General features: G+C 41.4%; 1 protein-coding gene across 3 annotated transcripts in view; it reads left to right on the plus strand.

Moving 5' to 3' along the window:
* The window catches only part of LOC101949395 (ATP-dependent translocase ABCB1-like), a 232472-nt gene that overhangs the window by 183353 nt on the left and 23544 nt on the right, over window positions 1-25575 (plus strand). For all 3 annotated transcript variants that reach the window (XM_065583292.1, XM_065583291.1, XM_065583295.1), the window contains exons 10-22: window positions 4473-4650; window positions 6579-6692; window positions 9018-9128; window positions 10904-11029; window positions 11523-11726; window positions 12605-12775; window positions 14116-14274; window positions 15172-15411; window positions 17541-17687; window positions 18640-18744; window positions 19955-20032; window positions 21151-21234; window positions 24177-24380. In XM_065583292.1, coding sequence (XP_065439364.1) covers window positions 4473-4650; window positions 6579-6692; window positions 9018-9128; window positions 10904-11029; window positions 11523-11726; window positions 12605-12775; window positions 14116-14274; window positions 15172-15411; window positions 17541-17687; window positions 18640-18744; window positions 19955-20032; window positions 21151-21234; window positions 24177-24380 — 1921 coding nt within the window. The remainder of the gene's footprint in view (window positions 1-4472; window positions 4651-6578; window positions 6693-9017; window positions 9129-10903; window positions 11030-11522; window positions 11727-12604; window positions 12776-14115; window positions 14275-15171; window positions 15412-17540; window positions 17688-18639; window positions 18745-19954; window positions 20033-21150; window positions 21235-24176; window positions 24381-25575) is intronic.

Genomic DNA, 25575 nt, shown 5'->3' on the forward strand with positions numbered 1-25575 from the left:
GAAGCTGGTATTGCATCATACATGATATGAATTGCATCATGTTATTCCTAGAAGTCATGGATGATGCAATCATAACGAAGCTTACATCACTCTGCTGAACAAATTGCCCTATATCAGCTCTAGAAATCATACAGTGTCGTGCTCTCTTATTTGTCAGTGTTTGATTTTGCAAAGGGACATATTTCTGTTTAGCCAAAGTGAGCAGAGATGCCTCGTACTTGTGTGAACAGTGCAGATAACTTCTGCTATGTTTGTGGTGAAGTGACTTTTGCATCACAAAAGCGCAGTATAACCACTATGGTTAAGAAAGCCTATCACTTTATTTTGGTTGCAAAATTGGAGATCAGGACAAGAGGTGGGCCCCACACATATGCTGCAACACTTGTGCAACAAATCTTTGCCAGTGGTTGAACAGGAAAAGGAAATCTATGCCTTTTGCAGTGCCAATGATTTGGAGAGAGCCAGCAGATCATACCAGCAATTGTTACTTCTGCATGGTGCCTCCAGTTGGGAAAGGTGTGTCAAAGAAGAAAAAGTGGACTGTGCATTATCCAAACATTCCATCAGTTATATGCCCAGTACCCCACGGAGAAGGACTGCTGGTTCCTGATGCACCAGAATCCCTCTCACTTGAGTCAGACGAGGAAGAGGAAGAGGATGAAACTTCTGGTCCTGAACCATCAATGTCACAGGACTCACATTTTCTCCCATCCTCCTTCTGAACCACACCTCATAACACAAGGTGAACTGAATGACCTTGTCAGGGATTTGGAACTACCCAAGAGTAAGGCAGAGCTGTTGGGCTCCAGACTACAGCAGTGGAATCTCCTGGCAGATGATGTTAGGGTTTCCATGTTCTGTGACCGTCAAAAGGATCTTGTCCCATTCTTCTTCATGGAAGGTGATCTTGTAGCCTGCAACAACATCGATGGTGTGATGGCAGCCCTCAACATCGTTCACGATCCAGATGAGTGGAGACTGTTCATTGATTCATTGAAGACGAGTTTTAAAGCTGTTTTACTGCATAATGGCAATGTTTTGCCATCCATTCCAGTTGGTCATGCAGTCCATATGAAGGAAACCTATGACAACATGAAACAACTTTTGAGGTGCATAAACTATGACCAACATCAGTGGCAGCTTTGTGGTGATTTGAAGGTTGTTGCTCTCTTGCTTGGTATGCAGACTGGATACACAAAGTACTGCTGTTTTCTCTGCGAATGGGATAGTCGTGCAAGAGATTCCCACTACATCAAGAAAGATTGACCACTCCGACAGTCATTGGAGCCTAGGAGGAAAAGTGTTCAGCATCCACCACTTGTTGAATCAAGGAAGATTTTGTTACCACCCTTACACATCAAGCTGGGTCTGATGAAGAACTTTGTCAAGGCCATTGACAAAACACAAGCAGCTTTCAAGTACCTCCGTGGAAAATTTCCAAGGTTAAGTGAAACTAAGATAAAGGAAGGTATCTTCGTTGGTCCTCAGATTCGTGAACTTCTTCGAGATGATGCATTTGACCATGCACTGTGTGGCAAGGGAAAGACGGCATGGAAAGTCTTCCAGTTAGTGGCAATAAATTTTCTCAAAAACAACAAGGCAGACAACTACAGGTTGTTGGTGGAAAATCTCCTCAAGGCATACAAAAGCCTTGGTTGCAACATGTCAGTAAAGATACATTTTTTGCACTCTCATCTAGATTTTTTTTCCACCGAACTGCGGAGCAGTGAGTGAGGAGTACGGCGAGCGATTTCACCAGGACATTGCAACAATGGAGAAACGCTATCAGGGCAAATGCAGCCCATCAATGCTTGCAGACTATTGCTGGACAGTGACAAAAGATGCTCCATTTAATGAATACAAGAGAGAAGCCAAAAAGCGCCAAGTAGACACCGAATAGGACTAAACTATGTACATAATAGTTTTTTGCCTTTTGTTTCATAATACATTTGATTTATATAACCATTTTGCTGATTTTTAAAGTGTTACATAAACAGGACAGGTGAAATATTATCATGTAAAGCAACCATAAACACATGAAAAGACCTAGGTTTACAATTTATGATTAACACTCTACTATCTACACAATATACATAGACATAAAATGTAATAACTTAAATATATTAGAAACAGTAGCCAATCAGTTGTTTTAATTGTCATATTTGAATTCAGCACATCAAAATACATAATAAATAGCACATTTTATCTCTGAAGCAGACGACTTCTCAACAATTGTAGACCAGTGTAATGTGGATTCCACAACCTTCCTTGGTAACACATACCAGTACTTAACTATCCTAATATTTAGACAGTTTTTTCTAATATCTAACCTAAACCTCCCTTGCTGCAGATTACCCTGATTATTTCTTGTCCTGTCTTCTGTGGATATTGGGAACAACTGATCACCATCCTCTTTGTAATACTCCTTAGCATATTTGAAGACTGTTAGCCAGGTCTCTGCTTAGTCTTTAATTTTCAAGACCAACATGCCCAGTTCTTTTAACCTTTCCTCAGGTTTTCTAAACTTTTTATCATTTTTGTTGCTCTCATCTAGACTTTTTCTAGTTTGTCCACACCTTTCCTAAACCGATGCACTACTCTGGCAGAGGCCTCACCAGAGACAAGTAGAGTGGAACAATTGCCTCCCATGTCTTAAATATGATACTCCCCTGAGTGCACCCCAGAATATTATCTTTTTCCACAACTACATCACGTTGTTGGTTCATATTCAATTTGTGATATACTTGAATTCACAGATCCTTTTTGGCAATACTACTGCCTATCCAGTTATTCCCCATTTTGTATTTGTGCATTTGATTTTTCCTTCCTAAGTGTAATACTTTGCACTTGTCTTTATTGAATTTCATGTGGCTTATTTCAGGCCAATTTTTCCAATATTACATAAGAATGGCCATATTGGGTCAGACCAATGGTCCATCTAGTCCAGAATCTTGTCTTCTGACAGTGTCCAGTGCCAGATACTTCAGAGTAAATGAACAGAACAGGGCAATTTTTGAGTGATCCATCCCCAGATTCTGGCACTCAGACGTTTAGGGACATCCACAGCATAGGTTCCACCCCTGACCATCTTGGCTAATAGCCATTGATGGACCTAGCTGCCATAAGCTTCTCTAATTCTTTTTTGAACCCAGTTATACTTTTGGCCTGGCAATGAGTTGTTGACTGCATTATGTGAAGAAGTACTTCATTTTGTAAGTTTTAAAGCTCCCACCTATCAATTTCATTGGGTGACCCCCAGTTCTTATGTTACATGAAGGGGTAAATAACAGTTTCCTATTCATTTTCTCTTCATTCATTTTCTAGACCTCTATCATATCCTCTCTTAGTCATCTCTTTTCTAAGATAAACAGTCCAGTCTTTTTAATCTCTCCTCAGATGGAAGTTGTTCCAAACCCCTAATTATTTTTGTTGCCCTTTTGTGTAGCTTTCCTAATTTTAATATATCTTACTTGAGATGGGGCAACCAGAACTGCACACATTATATGAGGTGTGAGCATACCATGAATTTACATAGTGGCATTATATTTTCTGTCTTATTAGCTATCCCCTTCCTAATGGTTCCTAACATTCTCTTAGCTTTTTTGACAGCTGCTGCACATTGAGCAAATGTTTTTGGAGAATTGTCCATGATGTCTACAAAATCTTTCTTAAGTGGTAGCAGTTAAATTAGACCCTGTCGTTTTTTATGTATAGTTGGGATTGTTTTCCAATGTGCTTTACTTTGCATTTATCAACATTGAATTTCATCTGCCATTTTGTTGCCCTGTCACCCAGTTTTGTGAGATGCCTTTGTAGCTCTTTGCAGTCAGCTCTGGACTTAACTATGTTCAATAAATTGAGTCATCTGCAATTTTTGCCACCTCATTGTTCACCCTCTTTTTCATATAATTTATGAATATGTGAACAGCACAGGTCTCTGTATAGATCCTTGGGGGACCCTGCTATTTATCTCTCCCCGCTGTGAAAACTGACCATTTATTCCTACCCTTTGTTTCCTATCACTCTTATCCCATGTCTTTGCTTAAGAGCCTTTGGTGTGGGACCTTGTCAAAGACTTTCTGAAAGTCCAAGTACGCTATATCAACTGGATCACCCTTGTCCACACGCTTGCTGAAACTCTGAAAGAATTGTAATAGATCGGTGAGGCACAATTTCCATTTACAAAAGCCGTGTTGAGTGTTCCCTAACATATCATGTTTATCTGTGTGCCTGATAATTCACTCAGAGCAGCTACGTTCAATGAAATAACACCAGAAGGCAGACCTACTGTTGACAATTATGGGCCAGATCCTCTGTTGATGTAAAATCAATGAAACTGTGTTGATTCACACCATCTAAGAATCTAGGTAATTGTTTTTTATTGCAGAAAACCCTGGAAGCATGAAAGGAAGCTAGGGAACTGAATGTCATCTGGGTACATACCAGATTTAACATTTATCATCTGTTTTCAGATATGATGTTAACCTAGAGAATGCTAGGAAAGTTGGAGTCAAAAAATCCATTACCACCTACACATCTTTGGGTTTCACAGAGTTTATTTTATTTGGAGCCTGTGCTCTTGCATTTTGGTACGGAACCAAACTCACAGTGGAGGAGAAAGAGAATTATGACATCGGACGTGTGTTAATTGTAAGTACAGCACAGTATAGTCCGATTAGCTGAGGCAAACTTTTTAATAATGGTCTATAAATTAGAGAAAATGCTTTGTTGTTTAAGTACTGCATAAAAAGATCTATAATTTCTACTCGGGCACAAAGTACCCATCAGACTAAATGTTAAAATATGTTTAATATAAATCAACAGAGATGTTGAATCTACATATTTAAGACCTCAAAGTTCCATAATAAATATCTCATTTGGTCACTGTCATGCTGTCTGGAGTGGTTCACGACCCTGAGTGCCTACCTCAGGGCAGGCTGTCAGAAAACAGGGCAGAAACCCCAAAATGGTGGTGTGTTCTATAATTAGATTTCACCAATCCAGTAACAAATGTGAATTCCTGGGTCACTATACCAGTCTTACCATGGAGAGACAGACTCTCCAGTCTGTCTTGCCACCCAGACCAACTTGACTTCGTGATAAAAGGTCATTTACACCAAAAATCACACCACATTCAGGTTGCTTCCAGTCCCAGAGACTAATCACTTACCCCAGATCAATTAGTATCCTAGATTTTATACCAAAGACAACGCTGGTAGACAATTCTATAGTAAACTAACTAAAGGTTTATTAGCTAAGAAAAGGTAATAAGAGTTATTGAGAGATTAAAGCAAATAAAATGTATGTACAGATGAGTCAGCCTATAATTCCAAATGGTAGCAGAGATGTAGTGATCTGCTAGTTTCCCAAAAGTATCTCCTGGTTACTCAGAATAGCTAAGGGAATCTCCATCTCCATGTTCATTTATTCTGCCCTGTTAGTATCCAAACAGCACAGAGATGAAGGATTTTTCCCTGAATCCATACTCATAGTTTTCTTCCCACAGAAAACAAGCTGACAGGGTCAATACCCCTGTGGGCTTTTCCTTTGATGGCAGAGAGTGAGAAATACATTTGGAGTCTTTGACCTTCGATCATCACACACAATGACCACTTGCTTTGAAATTAACACTTTTCTGTTAAAGTTCTTCATTTGCATTCCACAAGACTTCTTTCTCATTTGATGGGTTATTTACCAACAGGGGCATACACTATGTGAACTTTTGCTACAGTATTATAACGGGATCCAGATAAGTGAAAACAATGCATTACTTAAAACAATGCATTAACATCCCATTAGTTTTCATGAAGTTTAAACACCAGATATATTCCTATACATTTAATAATCACTTTGCTCTATACTAATACACAAGTGAATTGACCTGGCTTCCAGCTATGTGATCTGTAAGCATTCACGGAGGTCTGGGGCTTTGGCATGAGCTGGCACTTGTTCTACCAGTGTCACATCCATGTGACCATATTTCATTTTTTTTAAATCCCTGCAAGGGATTATTGTACTTTACCAATACGTTTAGATTATTTTTCCTTTGGAAAGGAATAAGGCCCTGATCCTGCAAAGACTTAGGTACGTGCTTTATGCACTGTGAGTAGCCCCATTGACTTCTGATGAGAACTTGACTTCAATGGAACTAGTTACAGTGTATAATGCTAAGTGTGCGCTTTGAAGGATTGGGGCCTCAGGAAACTGGATTAACTCTCTTTGAGGACGCTGAGGTTTTAAATATTGCAAAGAGATGGAGAGATGTTTAATTTCACTATTTATTCTCTTAATGGGAGTTAATGAAAGCAGCAGCAACAAAAAAAGCTAATCCAACTGTTAAAGGCCATGTGGCTGCACCCAATAGCTACATTCACCACTTCCTGTGTCAAATCCAGTGAAAGAATAAAAACTGGGGGAACTGGAAAAATGCAGCCTGAAATCTTAGTTTTGATTTTCTTTTTTTATATTTTTTCTGGAAAAGCTCTTACAGAACCACCAGGATTACCGTGACATTTAGCACTAAGGAAACTGCAGGTCTGGAACCACTGTACGCTAGCTCCTGTTTTTGTTCCCTGTAGGTATTATTCTCTCTGCTCCTTGGCACATTCTATCTCGGCCAGGGCTACCCATACTTGGAAAGTGTTGCTAATGCTCGAGGTGCTGCCTATGAAGTGTACAAGGTTATCAATAAGGTACTTAAAGTCGCTTTTCTAGCAGTCTGAAATTTCTGATTTATTTCTCAAAAAAATTCAAAAAGTGGATGAACTCCATAGACTCATACCACTGAAAACAAAAAGAAGAAGACATTTCTATTCATATTAATGAGCATTAACCAAAGTCCTAAATGTGTTTATTGCAAACTTGGGGGAAATTCAGATCTATAGTTCAATTTTACAGATTGGGGCCCTGTCATAACTATAAAGGAAAGGGTAACAGCTCTCCTGTGTACAGTATTATAAAATCCCTCCTGGCCAGAGACTCCAAAATCCTTTTACCTGTAAAGGGTTAAGAAGCTCAGGTAACCTGGCTGACACCTGACCCAACGGACCAATAAAGGGACAAGATACTTTCAAATCTTCGGGAGGGGGGGAAGGCTTTTGTTTGTGCTCTTTGTTTGGGAAGTTGTTCGCTCTTGGAACTGAGAGGGACCAGACATCAATCCAGGTTCTCCACATCTTTCTAAACAAGACTCTCATATTTCAAACTTGTAAGTAAACAGCCAGGCAAGGCGTGTTAGTTTTACTTTGTTTTCTCAACTTGTAAATGTACCTTTTACTAGAGTGTTTATCTCTGTTTGCTGTACTTTGAACCTGAGGCTAGAGGGGGGTCCTCTGAGCTCTTTAAATTTGATTACCCTGTAAAGTTATTTTCCATCCTGATTTTACAGAGATGATTTTTACCTTTTTCTTTAATTAAAAGCCTTCTTTTTAAGAACCTGATTGATTTTTTCCTTGTTTTAGATCCAAGGGAATTGGATCTTGATCCACCAGGAGTTGGTGGGAGGAAGGAGGGGGATGGTTAATTTCTCCTTGTTTTAAGATCCAAGGGGTTTGGATCTGTATTCACCAGGGAATTGGTGAAGAGTTTCTCAAGGCTTCCCAGGGAAGGGAATCCACTTGGGAACAGTGGCAGCGGACCAGATCTAAGCTGGTAGTTAAGCTTAGAAGTTTTCATGCAGGCCCCCACATTTGTACCCTAAAGTTCAGAGTGGGGAAGCAGCCTTGACAGGCCCTCTTTCCTGTTTTATTTATTTTTTAGAGGAAGTGGTGAAGAGCTAAGTGAAATGACATTGCTCTTTAAAACACAAGTATATGGAGTAGACATGATTTCAGTTCAACTGCTTTTGATTTGGAGATTAACAGTGCTGTTGAAAGCTATGGTAATACTGTTGCTGGGGAAGAGGGATGCCACACTTTCTGTAACTAACTCTTAGAATTTTGTACAGCAGTTTGTTATATATCTGCAGTCTCAGGTTCATATTAAGTTAGAACAAAGGGCTGAGTTTTGTCCTCTGTTATGTCCATAAATGCCTATTGGTTTCAGTGAGGTTGTGTGGATATAACAAAGGGTGGAATTTTGCCTAGAGAAACTAAATTAAGGGTGATCAAACTCTGTGTAACCACCTCTGGAGTTGGTTGTTCCTGACCTATTACACTAAGCTCATCTTTAGGGGACTCGCCCCGGACTACAGCAACAATGGCTACAGAGGCTCAGGACTCCCTTTCCCATATTGCCTAGAGTCTTGGATGGAGATAGAACAAGCTGGAAGCTACTGCCAGAACCAATCGGAAACCAAAACTCAGAGACAAAGGGTTTGGTTTTATTTTTGGTTTTGCTGGTCTTGGAGTGAAGCATAGAGACCCTAGGAGGTCCCCATTAAATTTCCCATTCCTACTCAAAGAGAAGCTTTGAACTCTGCTGGTGGTTACTGGGTCATTGAAAAGTGTCAGTCCAACAGAGATCAGCAACCTGGGAAGTGGAGGAGCAATTCCAGGCCAGGCTATTTAGCGCTCGGCTAATTTTCCATTGGACTTCAGAGCAGGAAGCCTCAGGATGATGGTATCTTTTTAGGGGTGAAGACTTTGTAATAAATCCCCAGTTTGTTTATTTTGCTCATGCATTTTAAGCCTACCAACAATTACAGGCTGCATCATTCCTCCAAGAACTGATTCTCAACCCACATTCTGCCTAGGCAGATGCTGGGAGGGAGCTAAGGGATTTGGGCCCATTGTAAATGTTGGGAGATGGATGATTTAAGGTATAGTTAATGTTTTATTATTCTAGTTCCTCCTGTTCTTTCCTTGTCCCCTATCCCAAAATGCTTTGCAAGGTCTACACAAGGATTGCATTTCACTGATATGCAGAATCCTCTGGGGCGAAATACAGCAACCAGTGATCAGTTAAATTGCTATGTAGTGTTGCAGTGTTTCTTTTACCGTTCTAAAGAACTTATCCATCTAAAGCCACAACTGTAAAATCACAGAAATGTGTAATACCTTTTCAAAATCTCTCTTCAGCACCGTCTTCTAGATAGCAGTGCCAAGGAAGGATACAGACCAGACCAGCTCAAAGGAGAGATTGAATTCAAAAACATCCATTTCAGTTACCCATCTAGACCTGATGTTAAAGTAAGTGATCTTATTAAATTCATCTTTGCAGTGAAAAGCTGCTGCCATTATCTGTGTGACTAAAAAGAAAACTGATATTTTATCAATTTAATGTGTTTATTTTAATTCAGTTTTTTTAAAGTGTCCATCCTGTACTCTGGGTATTTATGCACCACATTGTGGTCTAGTTGAAAAAATATTGGGTGAAGATTCAGGAGACCAGGATTCTATTCCCAGTTCTGCCACGGCCTGCAAAGTAACACTTGGCAAGTTACTTCACCTCTCTCTTCCTCAGTTTCCCCATCTGTAAAATGGGGATAGTAATACTGACCTCGTCTTTAAAGTCCTTTGAGATATATGGATGAAATGTACTATGTAAGAGCTAAATGTAAAAGCTAAATGTTGTTATTATAACAGTTATAAAAATACAACAACAATGCAGGATGAATGTCCTTCCAAAACTAAATTTTTGTCTTCACCACCATCATCCACCTTTTCTTCATTTTCACCTGCTGGAGAAAGCAAGGGAGAACAAATGGTGCTTACAGCATAATCTGAAAGTGAGTAAATTTGGCCTCTGGTGAATTGAATCAGAAGCAAATTCTTCTTTCAAGCTCCTCACCAAGAATGCCTCACCTCCAGCCCTCATGTAGTTAAACCCAGAAAGCTGTTTGTGTCAGTGTTTCAGAAGATCTCAGCTGCTGTGATATCTCATGTGGGGAGAAGTAATCTTAGAGATAGCCAGGACTCAACCTATTTTAAGGTTAAAGCCATTATTCTAAATCACTCCTGACAATGAAATGGAAGCCAGTGTAGATCACAGAGCATGGAGGTAAGATTCTCCCTACAGATAATGCCCTCTAAGAAACAGACTGCCATATTCTCCACCTGTTGAAGTTTGTGAGGCGAGTCATCTTATTGTACAGTCCCATGTATGATACTTTGCAGTAATCCAATACTTCTCTCTGGATTGACATCTGTACCAGAATTGAAAGTTCAGAACCTTCTGGCCAAGGGTAAAAGACAAACAAAATGCTATTCGCCACTACTGCTTCCTGCGTGCAAAAGCAGCTGTGGATCCAACAGGTTACAATCTCAGTTGAGTGTGCTGCTGTTAGCGCTGCCATTTCTTCTGATGGGTTCCTCCAACCTACAAGCATAAACTCAATCATCTCTGAGGTGAGTCACAGCTGATTTGCCTGCATCTAACCCACCCTGTAACTTGCTGGCTAAGCCAGTCAACTTCTCCCAACTGGGTCTGATGAAACAGAGACCTAGAGCTATGTTATCTGAATATTGAAGACAATGTAGTCTGTACTGTCTCACTGTCTTCCCCTAATGACATTTATCAAATTGGATAAACAGACTGAGGTAAAATGTTCCTAAACGTGAACATAGCATCAAAAGTATCATTACTCCATGACTAGTACCTCCCTAGTAAATTCTAGAGATTGTCAAACCCTGACTCTTCATTCCATTGGGGATATTAAAACACCCACTTTGTTTTCAGAGCCAAAGGTTTTTTCTTAGGGCAGTCTTTATAGAATAAGAATAGAACAGAGCAAGATTGTTTTTATTACTAATAACATTTTCTTGTCATCTTCAAAGTGCTTTCCAACCAGGATTGGAACAAAGGACTAAAAGCAGGCCTGGGAGTTCAGTACACTGTTAGACCAGACCTCTCATTATTGGCTTGATCATGATGCCAAGCATCTTAATGGACCTTTTTCTAAACAAACCATTTATTTAAGTAGCTCTATATTTATTGGACTAACGTATAAAGATTCTATTTCCAGATTCTCAAGGGCCTGAACCTGAAAGTTCAATCGGGGAAGACCATCGCTCTGGTTGGCTCTAGTGGCTGTGGCAAAAGTACTGCTATTCAGCTGCTACAGAGATTCTATGATCCAGTCCAAGGAGAGGTTAGTTTGGGTGAACTGTCGATATTCCTGGCTACTAGGATGAAGATTAGTTTCCTGACTAGATTACACCTATACTTTAAAAGGACGTTACAAAAAATTGGATTCTTGAAAGAACAAAAGATACGTAGCATCCAACGAAATTCTGAAACTGATTTTTCATTACTTGTATGCCATGATGACGAGAATATTGTATAAACCTAGATAGGACTTTACTGATATTAAGGGAAGTCAAAATTTGGATTTAAATATTTGGGGATATTCTTTTTGTTTATCCTACTCCTTCCATTCTTCTAGTCTGAGGTGATTGTGAAGATATATTTTTAATTTTTCCTGGTCATTTTGTTTAAATGTTATTGCTTTATTCCATGTGAGAAGCTGCTAAACAAATACTTAAGTCAATAATTATTATCATTATTATTCTACCATTATAAGAACTAATTATTTTAAACATAATACATTTCCTCAAACTCTTCATTTATGCCTTTCCACTCAGGTTACCTTAGATGGACGAGATATTCGGACACTTAATATTAAGTGGCTAAGAGAACGTATTGGCCTTGTAAGCCAGGAGCCTATTTTGTTTGCTGCAACAATAGCTGAGAACATTCGCTGTGGCAGAGAGGGTATTACTGATTCTGAAATTGAGAAAGCAGCTAAAGAAGCCAATGCTTTTGACTTTATATCCAGACTGCCTGATGTGAGTTGATCTTTTGTGAGTTGTACTTTTGAGCACCTTATAATTATGACGAATTCTTCGGTTTCTCTCTCTCTCTCTCTCTCTCTCTCTCGGTTCTACTGAATTTCTGTGGCCCAAATTCTCTGCTAGTGCAAATAGATGGTGCTTCACTAGCTTTTCACTGATGTTTTGTAATTTATTTCAATTGACAATTTGGCCCACAATGTTCTTAATTTACAATACTAGCTGTATGTCATGTGTCAACATTTTTTAATAGGGTGGATAAGGAATTTCTATGGACAATGAGAGATTTTTCAATTTACCAGATTGTTTTTATTCTGTTTTCTTCTGCTAGGTATTATCTATCTTTTCCCACTTCCAATATTCCCATCTTTTGTATTTGTTTTTTAAACTGGGTTGAGATTGGCAAACAAAATTGCTTTGATGTGTCCTGAGTAGTCACTGGTTAGTGTTGTTAGCCAATCAAGGCTGGATTCCTTCAGCCAGTTCTAGTTTGTCTGTTTTTTCACTTCAATTGCTTCTATTTTATAATAATTGAAAAATCTAATTTTAGAGTACATTCTTTAAGCTAATAGAAAACCATCACACCACATACTAATGCCTGTCCAACTAGAAGGTGAGACAGAGCCAAAAATGTAAACCGATCGTTAGGAATTTTAAACTGTCCTCTGCCTCAAGGGGAAAAAATACTGAATGTAATTGGCCAAGACAGTTCTTTTAGAAGTAATTATTCTTAAAGTGTTTATTGGAGCATCCATCATAAAACTTTTAAAAGGGGGAATTTCTGTTTGTGATAGTAACAATAAAATGGGGGTGGGAATGTAAAAGGATTTCAACTGACCCCTTCTGCAATCTCTGTGCTCCTCTGGTTTTCTCAGAAATTTAACACCATGGTGGGGGAAAGGGGAGCTCAGCTGAGCGGAGGGCAGAAACAGCGAATTGCTATTGCCCGTGCCCTAGCAAGGAATCCCAGGATTCTGCTGCTGGATGAAGCCACGTCTGCTCTGGACACTCAGAGTGAATCTATTGTGCAAGCAGCTCTTGATAAGGTAGGAATCCTATAGCTAGAGTTATCAATCAGTATTAAGAAGCACAACAACCATATGGCAAGCATGACATTAAAGGCTATAGCCTTATTACGGAGACACGGAGATGTTAATGTTGAAAGTGCATACTGCTTTTGGGTGCATGATCTGCGATGCCCAGGACTCAATATTTCAGAGAATTGTGCATTATACAGCGCTATATATCTTAAAAGCACATCTCCCATTTATTTCAGTTGCAGCTGTGAATGCTCAGCAGAGACAGGGCTAGAATCCAGTTCTCTAGGGCAGTACTCAACTGCTATAACAATAATGAGACCATTCTTTCTTTTCCTGCAATCCCCTGCCTCATTCACTACACACCTTACTACTTCTGCAACAAATAAGGCAAGTTTCCTGCAGACAAGAGCATCCTTTACTGCATAACTTTGATTCCTTCCATAATCACTGTTCATTCTACTCTCCCTACTCTTGTTTCCTACGCCTGGGGCCACAACTCCCCCTGACTATAGGGAGGAGAAATTGCAGGCAAAGTCCTGCTCAGCTCCCACAATCGTGGGCTGGAACATGCTTAGTCACTCTGTGGGGATGGTGCATGTGCACTCCTGTCATACAATGCAGCGAGCTCAGGCTGTTTCTTTGGGGAATTTAGCTGCTGAACTCTAATAAGTCTCTACTGAGCACATGCAAATTGAGATTTTCAGAACCTCATAACTCGGCCAAATTTGGGCAGATTTTCATGGGCATGGTAAAAGGCACGTCCCTGATACCAGTGAGACATGCCATCTCCTCCAAATTTCAAGTCCCTGCTCTCAAGCGTTTAGGTAATAAAGCTTCTCAATTCAACAGTAATAAGAACTTTTTAATAGAGGCAAAACAACATTATTTTTCTCTAACCTCATTCTGAGAAATGATTGAACCATTTTTGCTGAAATTTAATAAAAACAAATCAAAATAAACAAACAAATAAAACAGTCTGAGGCAGATACCAGCATGGAAACTTTCAGCCCAAAGAATTAAATCTTGGCAAAGTTATAAGCATCTGACAACAGGTCTTACAAATGGAAGCGTCAGGCAACCTTAGCTATAGGCATTGGTACCTGCTCAGCCTATACAATTAATCCATGTTTCCCTGTCATTATTATAAACGTGGATTTTGTAATCAGAAGTGTCCTTTGGTTGTTAAATCAGACAGCATGCATGGAAATAATGATCAGCTATAAAGGGGCAGCAGGGCTTTTACACTTGTATTTTCCACACTATCACTGTGCCGTTAGGTAGGGATTTTCTGGGGTTTTTTCAACCACATTTTAAAGAAAATCTCTCATTTTTTTTTCCCCTGTAAGGTTAGGGCTGGATGTACCACCATTGTGATAGCTCACCGGCTCTCCACAATCCGGACAGCTGACATTATTGCTGGATTTCACAACGGTGTTGTTGAACAGGGAACACACAATGAACTCATGACACAGAAGGGTGTCTACTATTCTCTTGTGATGCAGCAGGTAATGAGATGTGATAGAGCACTCCTGACTAAATGCTTCAGATTTACTGGCCATCTCTCTACTGCAGAAAATTATCTGTATAACTCACTCACAGGTGCTGATTTTTGTATTTGCTGGTGGGTGCTCCTCCGTCCCCCTCCCCCTCGACCTGTGGACAGGGCCTCGGGGGTGGCAGGGAGGCTAAGCACGGGTGGGACCTCTGGGCAGAGCACAGGCGAGCCTCAGGGGGAAGAGGCTGAGTAAGAGCGGGGCCTCTGGGTTGAATGCGGGTGGGGCCTTGGGGAGGAAGAGGCCAATCGGGGGAGGGACATTGGGGTGGGGCCACAGTCCAGGTGCTGGGGCCCACAAAAGATTATCCAGCCCTGTGAGTGCTGAACACCCCTTATTTTTTTTTGGTGTCTGCTTGAGCCACAGAGCACCCACAGTGTCAGCGCCCATGATCTCACTGATACTGTTGCTGACACATGCAGGTTCTGCACTCAGACGGCTGGGCCATTTTCGCTTTGCAGTTTCTGCATGTTTTCCAGTTGAGTGAAAGTTGATCAGTCAATCTTGTTTATGAGTTGGAAGTCGTTGTTTTTCCATCGGTAGCAGTGCTTCACATTTACCCAATGTAATGAGTCAAAAACATAATTGAGCAAAAGAGGTGGATGACATCATCACAGAACTATATAGATGGGGTGGGGGATATACAGAGCCAAATTCTCTGCTGGAGTAAGTTGCAATTGCATCAACTTATACGGGCAGAGAACTTGGCCAATGCAAATTACAATGTGAAAGTGACCATGTAACCAAAGTGTTGTTATTTTTGTTTGTTTCCATACCAAGTATACTGTTCCTTCCCCTTGCTGCAAACTGTCTTGTGACTGTGTATCACTGTTCTTTGCTTGTCACTAGGGTCATGGTGGAAACACTCAAAATGAGAGGTCAGAAAGTGGTGAAGAGACAGAAGATGAAGACTATGAGGAAGAGAATCTAGATGATCTCAGGATGGAGAATCTGACTGATCTTGGTGGTTTTGAAGAACCAGGAATCATTGAGATGGGAAGCATTCCCAAGAGATCCAGAAGACATAAAAGCAGAAAGACCTCTTCTAAGAAAAAGTCATCTGAAAAGAAGAAAACAAAGGAGAAAGAGGTTAGTGTTAAAATTCAGTTTAATCCTAAAGTTTAGTGATAGCTAAAGAATAGGAACAAAGGTCATTGTATTTTCTTTTTTAAAAAGGTCTTAAGCCTTGTCACCTTTGCTATGATCCTGCCATATGCAGCATTGACCTGGGTGAATACTTGAATTGGGAATCTTCACGGAAAACAAAGATGTAAACAAATCAGTCTCACCTCTTGAGACAGACCCTAGCTCCTGTCCCGCAGGGCTAGCTGGGCTTGGCTCCCTACTCCGGGTGTTGCAACCTCAGAGGTTGCAGCGCTGCTCAGGTTTGGCCCGGCCCCTCTGATGAGGGGGGGTCAACCGGGCCAAATTTGTAAGAATGATGTTGCAACCATGTGCACCAGGTCACAAAGCCCGGAGGGGTGAGCTGAGCCCAACCCACCCAGTGATCCTTAAACTCATTCAGATGACCCAATTTTGGGTCGCAACCCACCAGTGAAGAAACCCTGTTTTAGGAGCTCTTTTTTATTATAGTACAGTCTACTGGTAGAACACGATGCAAACAATAAGCAGCAACTGGATGCATTCTTACAATGTATCACCCAGAAGTCCAGAACACACTTTTTATCTATTCATAACCGTTGCATTTGGGCCTTGTCAAAGGAAATAGATGGCAAGATACATGACTTCAGAATTCAAACTGTTTGCAGTAAAGTGAAGAAATCAGATGGGAAGACATGAAATTATTTATGTCACGAAGTTCAGCAGACTTGTATGGTTGAAGTGTGGGCAGGCTTTTCCAGTCTCTGAAACACAGGCAAAGATAACCAGGCGAGGTCATCGCAACTGGCTCAAAACCTCATCTAATAATTTGTACCAGTTCCTATGTTTTCATTTCATTTTCCACAACTTCCTCAACAAATGTATGGACATTTTGAATAGTTCAGTGAAGCTGAATTGAGCTGCCATGTATTTTTCAAGGGAGATGAAGCCTAAATCACTGTTTGATATGCCTTTTCCATGCATTTGGTAATGATTCATAATCTGTATTCTGTAAAAGACAAAACAGACTAACATACTAATTGCCAATTGTATTACTGCTAAATGCTAAACTAATTTTTTTGTGCTCAGAACAGTGAGACTTTTAGGTCATGTGACAAAGTTCCTCCTCTATACTGGCGGATCCTGTGCTTATTGGCGGATTTTCTTGCCTCAGAGATTCACCACATGGGTTGGGGAACAGCCCAGAGACCTTCCCCTCTGGAAGAGCCCACAGTCCAGGTCAATTGGGAGGTTTGGGGGGAACCCGGGCCCGCCCTCTACTCCGGGTTCCAGCCCAGGGCCCTGTGGACTGCAGCTGTCTATAGTGCCTCCTGTAACAGCTGCATGACAGCTACAACTCCCTGGGCTACTTCCCCATGGCCTCCTCCAAACACCTTCCTTATTCTCACCACAGGACCTTCCTCCTGGTGTCTGATAATGCTTGTGCTCCTTAGTCCTCCAGCAGCACACCCTCTCACTCTCAGCTCCTTGCGCCTCTTGCTCCCAGCTCCTCACACTCGCACCACAAATTGAAGTAAGCTCCTTTTTAAAGCCCAGGTGCCCTGATTAGCCTGCCTTAATGGATTCTAGCAGCTTCTTCTTAATTGGCTCCATGTGTCCTAATTATCCTGCCTGCCTTAACTGGTTCTAGCAGGTTCCTGATTACTCTAGTGCAGCCCCTGCTCTGGTCACTCAAGGATCAGAAAACTACTCATCCAGTGACCAGTATATTTGTCCTCTACCAGACTCCTGTACCCCACTGGTCTGGGTCTGTCACAGTCCTTATAATGATTCATGTGTTAAAGTTGCAATCCACGGTCACTGACCCTATTTGACATTTCACTGAACTATATAGACCCCATCCCATCCACCCCCCAGTTAGCCTTTTGTTAAATTTATGCCTGCAGATTTTTTTTGTCTTGCAATTGCAGTTTTAAGACCTTAAATTACAGAGCGGCAAATCTTCAATATGTTTGCTCATTCCGTGTGTACATTGGAGGCTGGGGCAAATTATCTGTGAACAGTTGCTAGGACAGTTTATTGGTTTACCCCCTAGCTGAGGGAATTGCCATGTTCCTTAACTTTCAGGGAACAGTTGAATTTGCTCTCTTACATAGGAGGAAAATCTCCCTGCTGTGCCTTATTCCAGAATTCTGGCTCTGAACAAACCTGAGTGGCTGCATATATTCTTTGGCGTGATTGCTGCTGCCTTCTCTGGTGGCGTCCACCCTGCATTTTCTGTTCTATATGGAAAAATCATTGGGGTAAGTTCAGAACTGTATGGTAAACTAACTTGAGCCAGGCACAAATGCAGAACTTTAAATCCTGCCTGACCCTCCATCTAGTCGTCTCTAGTGATGCCTTAGAGCCTCCTTCTACTTCCACTGTCACTGAACTCTACATGTTTTTCCTTTGACTTTAGTAGGAACTTGATCAAGCCCTTGATCTCATCTCCCCACTTGAGACTTCTTGCCTATTTTCCAGCCGTGTATTTGGAATGACTTCACCTTTCCAGTGAAGCAAATCACCTTCCCTTATCAAACTCACAGTTTTCATTTACCACTCTCCACTGTTGTGCAGACTCCCTGCCTTGTACCTGACCCTGCTCTTTGCATTGTACCCATTCTTTTCAGACAGTAAGCTCCTTCAAGGTACCTTGCATTCCAACATGGTTGTAAGTACCAGGGACATCCATGGGACGGTCTGAATAATTAACCCCTTAATTCCTGAATCATTACAGGAAAGAAATGGAGTCTTCCTTTGGATTCCAGTATATGATTGTTGGAAGCTACTAGGAGTTGGAGCAGCAGCCAGGGAGAATGGTTGGAGCAAGATGTTTAGGGAATCTTTTATCTTCAGGCAAGAGAAGAGGGGTGCTGTAGTCAGCTGGAGGGGAAGTCGATGGTCTGCCGGAGTGACAGCATTCAGTGAAAGGCAGATAAGAGCTGGTGAAGTGGCAGCCTGGAGGCAGGGTTTAATGGGACTGCAGCTCACAGGCAAATGAGGAGAGGGTCTGGTGGAGGGATGGAGAAGGAGCAGCTGATGAGAGGCAGGTCAGCCGGGAGAGGTGGAGTGACCTCCTGGCCAGCAGCAGAAAGCAGAGAGGTGGCAGAGTTCAGTGCTGGGGAAGAGCTGAGAGAAGGTGAAGTTCAATAGTGTCTACAGTGTTTCCTGAGCTATTGTAACTGGTGATCACTTTGTGCTTTTCTTACATAGGCTTTTCAAGAAACAGATGCTGAAAAAAGGAGCAAAAACACCACATTGATTTCTTTAATGTGTCTTGTACTGGCAGTGATCAGCTTAGTAACACACATAATCCAGGTAAATTTCACTACATTGAAAAGTCAAAGCTGAGTATCTGGTCACATACATTATGGTCAAGATTTTCAGATCTCGTTGAGAGGTATGTTGGGGACATAATGCAACTTTGTATTCACTGTGTTTCTTAGAAACTGTTCCAGAGCCAAGCCACTGAATGACTCAAGTGGCTGGTATGGAATACAGAGCTTACCTTTCCTGATTGCCAGCTACAAAGCAGCCCAGGGCCTCAATGCCTGAAAGGTGCTGCTGACTGTTCTGTGTCCTAGGGGGAATGCGTTTGGGCACAGCCCAGTTCCACTACATTGGTGTGTATGTTACAAAAAACACCGGCACAGTCGGCACTGTTAGATAGCAGAGTGAGTAGTGTTGTGGAAAAACAACCACACGTTGTGTTTGGATCAGAACACAGCCTGAGGCTTCCTTTATTAATTACAAGCGTGCAGGGGGTGACTGGTATTGGAACTGTCCTCCCGATTTGAGAAACACACAAGCTTTTAAAGCTTAAAACCACAAACAAATTACACATACTTTTCATGTTAATTACCTTATTTGGGCTAAATTGCAAAATTTATACAGGCCAAAAATCAAAAAGAACAATCATCTCCCTTATTTGGCCTTTTGTGTTGTTGTTATTCCCAATCTAGTTCTTCTGCGGTGTGACTTTTCTAATGCTTTCATTGCAGTTATATATTTCATAAACTTGGCTATTGCAAATGTATTGTGTTTGGGGACTTTCCATTTCGCCTTCTCATGCACCCTATACACAGAAAGCCATTGTTCTGTTTTGGGGACTTTCCATTCCGCTTTGCCTCCTTATGCCCCTTACACACAGAAACAAGCTCGGCTAATACTTCAGGCCAACTAGCTTGACCAAAGTTTTAAAGGCCCTCTTTAGATTTTCCTCTACAGTAGTGAGGCTAAGGAATGAGTAAGCAGGGAAGGTGATTCCACTGCTGACCTCTGCAACTTGCTGCAGAAGCATGTGGGTGGGGCAGAACGATGAAACTTCAGTTTCCAGGAATGTGTGTGGTACCTTTCACCAGCTTGAAATTAACATGTCAAACCATATCCCAAAACACTGTGTAGGTTCTGTAAACTGTGTGGCTGAATGGTTAAAATATCATCACATTTACAGCAGGTTGTTCTAAATATGACTGTACAGCCCAGCACATTCAATTCAACTGTTTTATTTCCCATTCTCCTTTTTCAGGGATTCACGTTTGCAAAGTCTGGGGAAGTTCTGACCAAGAGATTGCGATCTTTGTCATTCAAAGCATTGCTTCAGCAGGTATGGGCCACGTTTCTGGGTCAGAGCAATAGACAGCAAATATGCAGCACTCCTGCCATGTGAGCCAGATGGCTTTTGTGGGCTTATGTTTGTATAACACCATGAAAGTTTCTGGTTCCATGCAGCCTGTGTAGAGCCTCCCTCCAATACCCGATGGTCATGATATAAATGTTTAGATAAATAGGTTTAGGTCTGTTTCCATCAAACTCCATAGCAAACGGACCATATCATAACAGGTATAGGGTCTCAAAGCATTATCTTTGCTCACTAGAGTGGTTTCTCTAGTCAAGATGACCAGCTGGATCGGGAATGTTTTACAATAATACTGTTGCAACATGATTCTCCTTGGATACTCCCTGCTGATGGATCCCTGGGAAAGGACACACCTCTATTTGTTCCTTGCAGAGGATTCTCTGTGGGTAAACGATTAGGCACCCTGCACACCCATTGGTAGCACTTGGTATCGCAGGGTTGTGCATATGCACAGGAGCATTCTAAGGGGATAGGGGAGGAGAGGGAAATTACACAAAAACCCAAACCTCTCCTTCTTTTCCACTACCTTTAAGGATAATAAAGCTGATTCTCCTCCCACGTGCATATCGATCAGGAATAACTCTACAGAAGTCAGTGTAATATAAAAGGTGTAGGAGAGGAGCACTGTGCCTATCAGATGTTGGTATGGGCCTGGAAGACACTCTCATTATGGTGCAAAGAGAACGAGGAGTACATGTGCCACAAGTACTCCTCGTTCTTTTTCCTGATACAGACTCACACGGCTACCACTCTGAAACCTGTCATTATGGTGCATGACACGTACTTGACTCTAAATTCTATAATCTTTGCAGTTGTTAGCACCTGGATTGTTAACAGTTTAATGTTCTGAGGGTAAGAATAGTTTATGTTAAGATTGTTTTCAGTATATCTGACAAATGTTATTCATCACAAAAGAAGAGTAAGTAGCTTAGTGCTTATGTTGGTTCTCTCTCTTCCCCAAACATACATGCTAGTCAAGCTTTAAATGTTCATACATTGTACTAATGACCCTGACAAGTCTGAGTTACGATAAGAACATTTCATTTGCAAAAGCAAAAATAACTGAACCATCTATTCCCTTGCAGGAGATTGGGTGGTACGACGATCCTAAAAATGCCATAGGGGTTTTGTTAACAAGACTAGCAACAGATGCTTCACAAGTCAAAGGGGTATGTTTGTTTTTGTTTGTATGTTTTGCTTACAAATATGAATTACAGTGTTGGCAAGGGACAATGAAGTTATTTTGGAAAACGAGTTGGTAAATCTACTCTAGCGACCGGCTGACACATTTAAATAGCACACTATCAATGTCTTGGAAACAGTTTCACTAGTCCCAAATTATGACGATTAACAAAGCTTCGGCAGATGTTCGTACACCTTCCATTTCCTTGCTGTAAGCGGCTAAGTAAACAACTTGGTAACTTTAAAAATAAGTCACCTCCAAGGGACAGTGTAAGCACTTCTGCACCACTTAAACTGCATGATGGAGCAAAGTCTTCAGTGTATCAAGTTGCCACTTCAGTTGCTTGGAGGGGCTGTAGTGTGGGAGAATTGCATTGCAGCCAATGACCTGGCCTCATGTTGACGTGGCTAGATTTCTTCTTCCCAGCTCTGTCCACTGCATTTCACACAGAAAGTCGGTTTATATGGGCTTTATGGGGTGAAGTGAGTTGTCATTAATACAGAGTATCAGTGATGGCAGAAGCACGAGGGACTGTGTGATTTTGGGAAGTGGGGTAGCATAGGAGCCACTGAAAATCCTACAGGTAAGTGGCAAATTCTGCAGAATTTGCCAATCTCCCCTTTTCTCCCACCACATGACCCCATCAAAAAAAATCAGCCATACTTTTTAAAATAAATTCACTCATGAGCAAAGAGTAATAAGTTTCCTGATTTATTCAATAGTTTAAAATAAAATTAAATTTCTACTTCACTTGTCTGGAAAAAAAAATCCTTCCTCAACTCCTGGATTCACTAGATCCTCAGACTCACTAGATTTCATACTCCCTCCCATCTCCTCTTTACTGGCCAGTACAGAGTAGGAATCAATTAAATATTTGATGGAACGTACAATTACTTGAATCTTTAAAAACTGCAACTTAATTCTTGAGGGTAAGGTCCATCATCCCAGCTGTCAAGGTAAAACAGGAAGAAGGTGGTGCATGAGATCCAAACTATAAAAAAGCTTAATAGATCAAAATGAACATTCATTCTCCGGAGCAGTGGTTCTCAACCGGCTGCGAGCAGGTTTCAGGGGGTCCGCCAAGCAGGGCCAGCATTAGACTCGCTGGGACCAAGAGCAGAAAGCCAAAGCCCCACCTCATGGGGCTGAAGCTCAGGGCCCTGAGCCCCACCACATGGGGATGAAGCCAAAGCCTGAACAATGTAGCTTCACGGGGGGACCTGTGACATGGGACCTCAGGCAATTGCCCTGTTTGCTACCCCATAATGCCGGCCCAGGCTTTTATATGCAGAAAACCAGTTATTGTGGCACAGATGGGCCATGACGTTTTTATAGCATGTTGCGGGGGGGCGGGGGGGGGGGGGGGGGGAGGCTCAGAAAGGAAAAGGGTGAGAACCCCTGCTCTGGAGAACAAAGAAATATCAGTGAGTGAGAGACAAGGTGGGTGAGGTAATATCATGTATTGGACAAACTTCTGTTGGTGAGAGAGGCAAGCGTTCGAGCTTACACAGAGCTCTTCTTTAGGTTTTCTTCACCAACAGAAGTTGGTCCAATAAAAGATATTACCTGACCTACCTTGTCTCCCTAATAGCCTGGAAGCAACACAGCTACTGCTAAGTAAGTGGGTAGCCATATGTTGTGCTAGCTGAAGTCTCAAAGTGATCTTTATGTATAAACCCCTAGAGTCTATGGCAATAATTCATGTTGGCATTGATTTGGTTTTATAATTTTATTGAACACAAAAGTCTCTTGAGGGCAGGAAAGCCTCTGGCTAGCAAAGAAAGACTCATACTTCCCACCCAAGGTTTTCTTGATTTGTCCACAGTGCGATATTTGAAAGATGGATTGTTTCCACAAAACTTTCCATTTCATCTGCAGGCATGAGTAGAGCTGGCCAACGTGTTTTCAGTGAATGGTATTTTTGCTGAAATATGTATTTTTAGGGGCCCCAAATCTATTCATGAATTCAGGTAAAATTGACTAATAGTCAAAAGAGATAGGAAGGGAGATTTGATTTAAGTCTAAATGTTTCATTTTGACTATTTAAACATATGCCATTTCTACTTTTGTTTTGAAATGGCTTTTCATTTTCAAATTTGACCAAATCAAAAAGAGGAGAAAAACACCACAAAATGGCCAAATCAATAGAAAAAAATTGTGTGTGTGCGGGAGGAGGCGGGGGGGGGGGCGGAGTTTTTAGTCAACCAAAATGTTTTGGTAAACTTGAAATTATTATTTGTTATTCAACAAAAAAAAATTTCTTAAATTGTTTCAGATCTAATCAAATCAATTTTTTCCCCGATTTTCCAGTTAGGCCCCCAGCTGGAAAATCCAGTATTTGCTCAGCTGAGCCATGAGTATTGTCACAGTTTACACAGATCCGATGTGCCAATTATCACTTTTACATTTCTTGATGACAGGGATGTGCAGATCCTCATGGAGAGAAGAGCTCTTTGGTGTGAACGCTCATTTCCTGCTGCTAACACTGCTGGAAACAAAGTGCCTAATTAAAGGAACCTGCAGCTTCCATTATCTCCAGCTGATGTACAGCACCTATGAAAATCAGTCCCTAGGTGCCTTAAGCTGGGCACCCAAAAACGGACATTCCCCAAATTAGAGGCTCTTGGCTTTTCTTGATTTCTGTGCCTTGTTGAGGCACAGGAGGGCCCTGATATTTTTTGTTGAATTGAGCCCATGTGGCGACATCTTCATCAGGCTTCCTGAACCTAACCCACAGCTAGGGGTATTTGCATATGTAATTGTCCATGTGGGTTTTTGCATATACAATTGTCCATTTTAAAAGCACAACATTTATGATTGTTCTCCCTCTGAATATTTGATCCTGAGTGAACAATGATTTCATACAATTGATCTCTATTTTGTGTGTCAGGAATTAACTCTAACTTTGGACTCTTTTGCTTTTAATAGGCTACTGGAAGCCGACTTGGCTTGTTCGCTAAGACTGCCTCTACCCTTCTGGCCGCCATCATTATTGCTTTTGTACATGACTGGCGATTAACTTTGCTTATCCTGGCCTGCATTCCTTTCCTTATTGCTGCAAATGCTATTCGACTGAGCTCTGTGGCTGGTCAGGCATCAAAAGATCAAAAAGCTTTGGAAGAGGCCAGCAGAGTAAGATCTCCAATATAAACCAAATGGGTATAATGTTATATCGTTCTAAGGACAATATTGTCAGTGATGGTTTTCTACAGAAATTACTCTGAAAATATATTAAATAAAACAGTGATAAAGAGACAGATTCTATTATAGTGGGATGCTAGCTCCACTCTAGTTTAGGTTGAGGATGACTTTTCTTATTGCTTTAAAATCCATACAGTTACTCGTATTGCCTTGAAATTCAATGGCAAAAAAATTATGTTAACACAAAGTTAAAGTTGCTTGGTGGCATGTTTTCCCTTTGGAGAACCTTGAGTTGAGCAAAACTCCAACTTCTGAACATCAGGAATTGCAGAGTTAAGGTTGCCCATGCAACCTTAACTCTGCCCTCCTTCTGTAATTCCCCAATGCTCCCTGTTAACACAAGTAGTATGTGCCCAGGGGATCTCGGTGGGCTTGTACTCATGCGCCTAGCTCAAGCCACTGCTCGTGCCACCCTAGCTATGCACAGTGGGTACATCTATGCGAGCTGGGACTCCCACCTCCCAGCTAAAGTGTAGGACTACTGTTACATACAGGATACCATCTCAACCTACACTTTCACTTAGCCATCCTGAAAACATTGGAATCCTTTCAAATTCCACCTCACAGCTGGCAATATCCTTTGTAATTAAAGCCCCGTGCCCTGTTACTGACATAACCTACACAATTCCACATAGATCTGAGACATACTTCATCCTGAAGGTACACATGCACCTCCTGCCTTTCCACACACACACATAGATCTCCTCATATCTCAGCCACTGCTCTGTCACACATCTCCAAGTCATCCACAGGTCTCGCTAACACACCTACCAAGCAGTGCTAACTATTTCCTCTGCTCTTCAGTACAGCTCCATCTGCCACTGAGCAACTCACTTTGCCTGGAGTGTGCATAGATAATAAATGCTTAGATTGCTCATATGCCAGCTTGCTACTGAAAATACCTTTCTAATACAGCCCCTGTGCCCTTCTAATGATATAAGGTACACAATTCTGCACTGTACTGATGGACACAGGATCCTGAAGGTACATATCTAGCTCCTCCCTTTTTTTCAGACATCGGAGGGTGGCAAACACAGAGTTCGTCCTGTCCTAAGCTCTGATGTCTCACACACCTCAGAGTGATCCACATGTCCTCACATCACCAACTTACCAAGCAGGCCCAACT

This window comes from Chrysemys picta, chromosome 2 (genome assembly GCF_011386835.1).
Source record: "Chrysemys picta bellii isolate R12L10 chromosome 2, ASM1138683v2, whole genome shotgun sequence".
In the NCBI taxonomy this organism is placed as follows: Eukaryota; Metazoa; Chordata; order Testudines; family Emydidae; genus Chrysemys; species Chrysemys picta.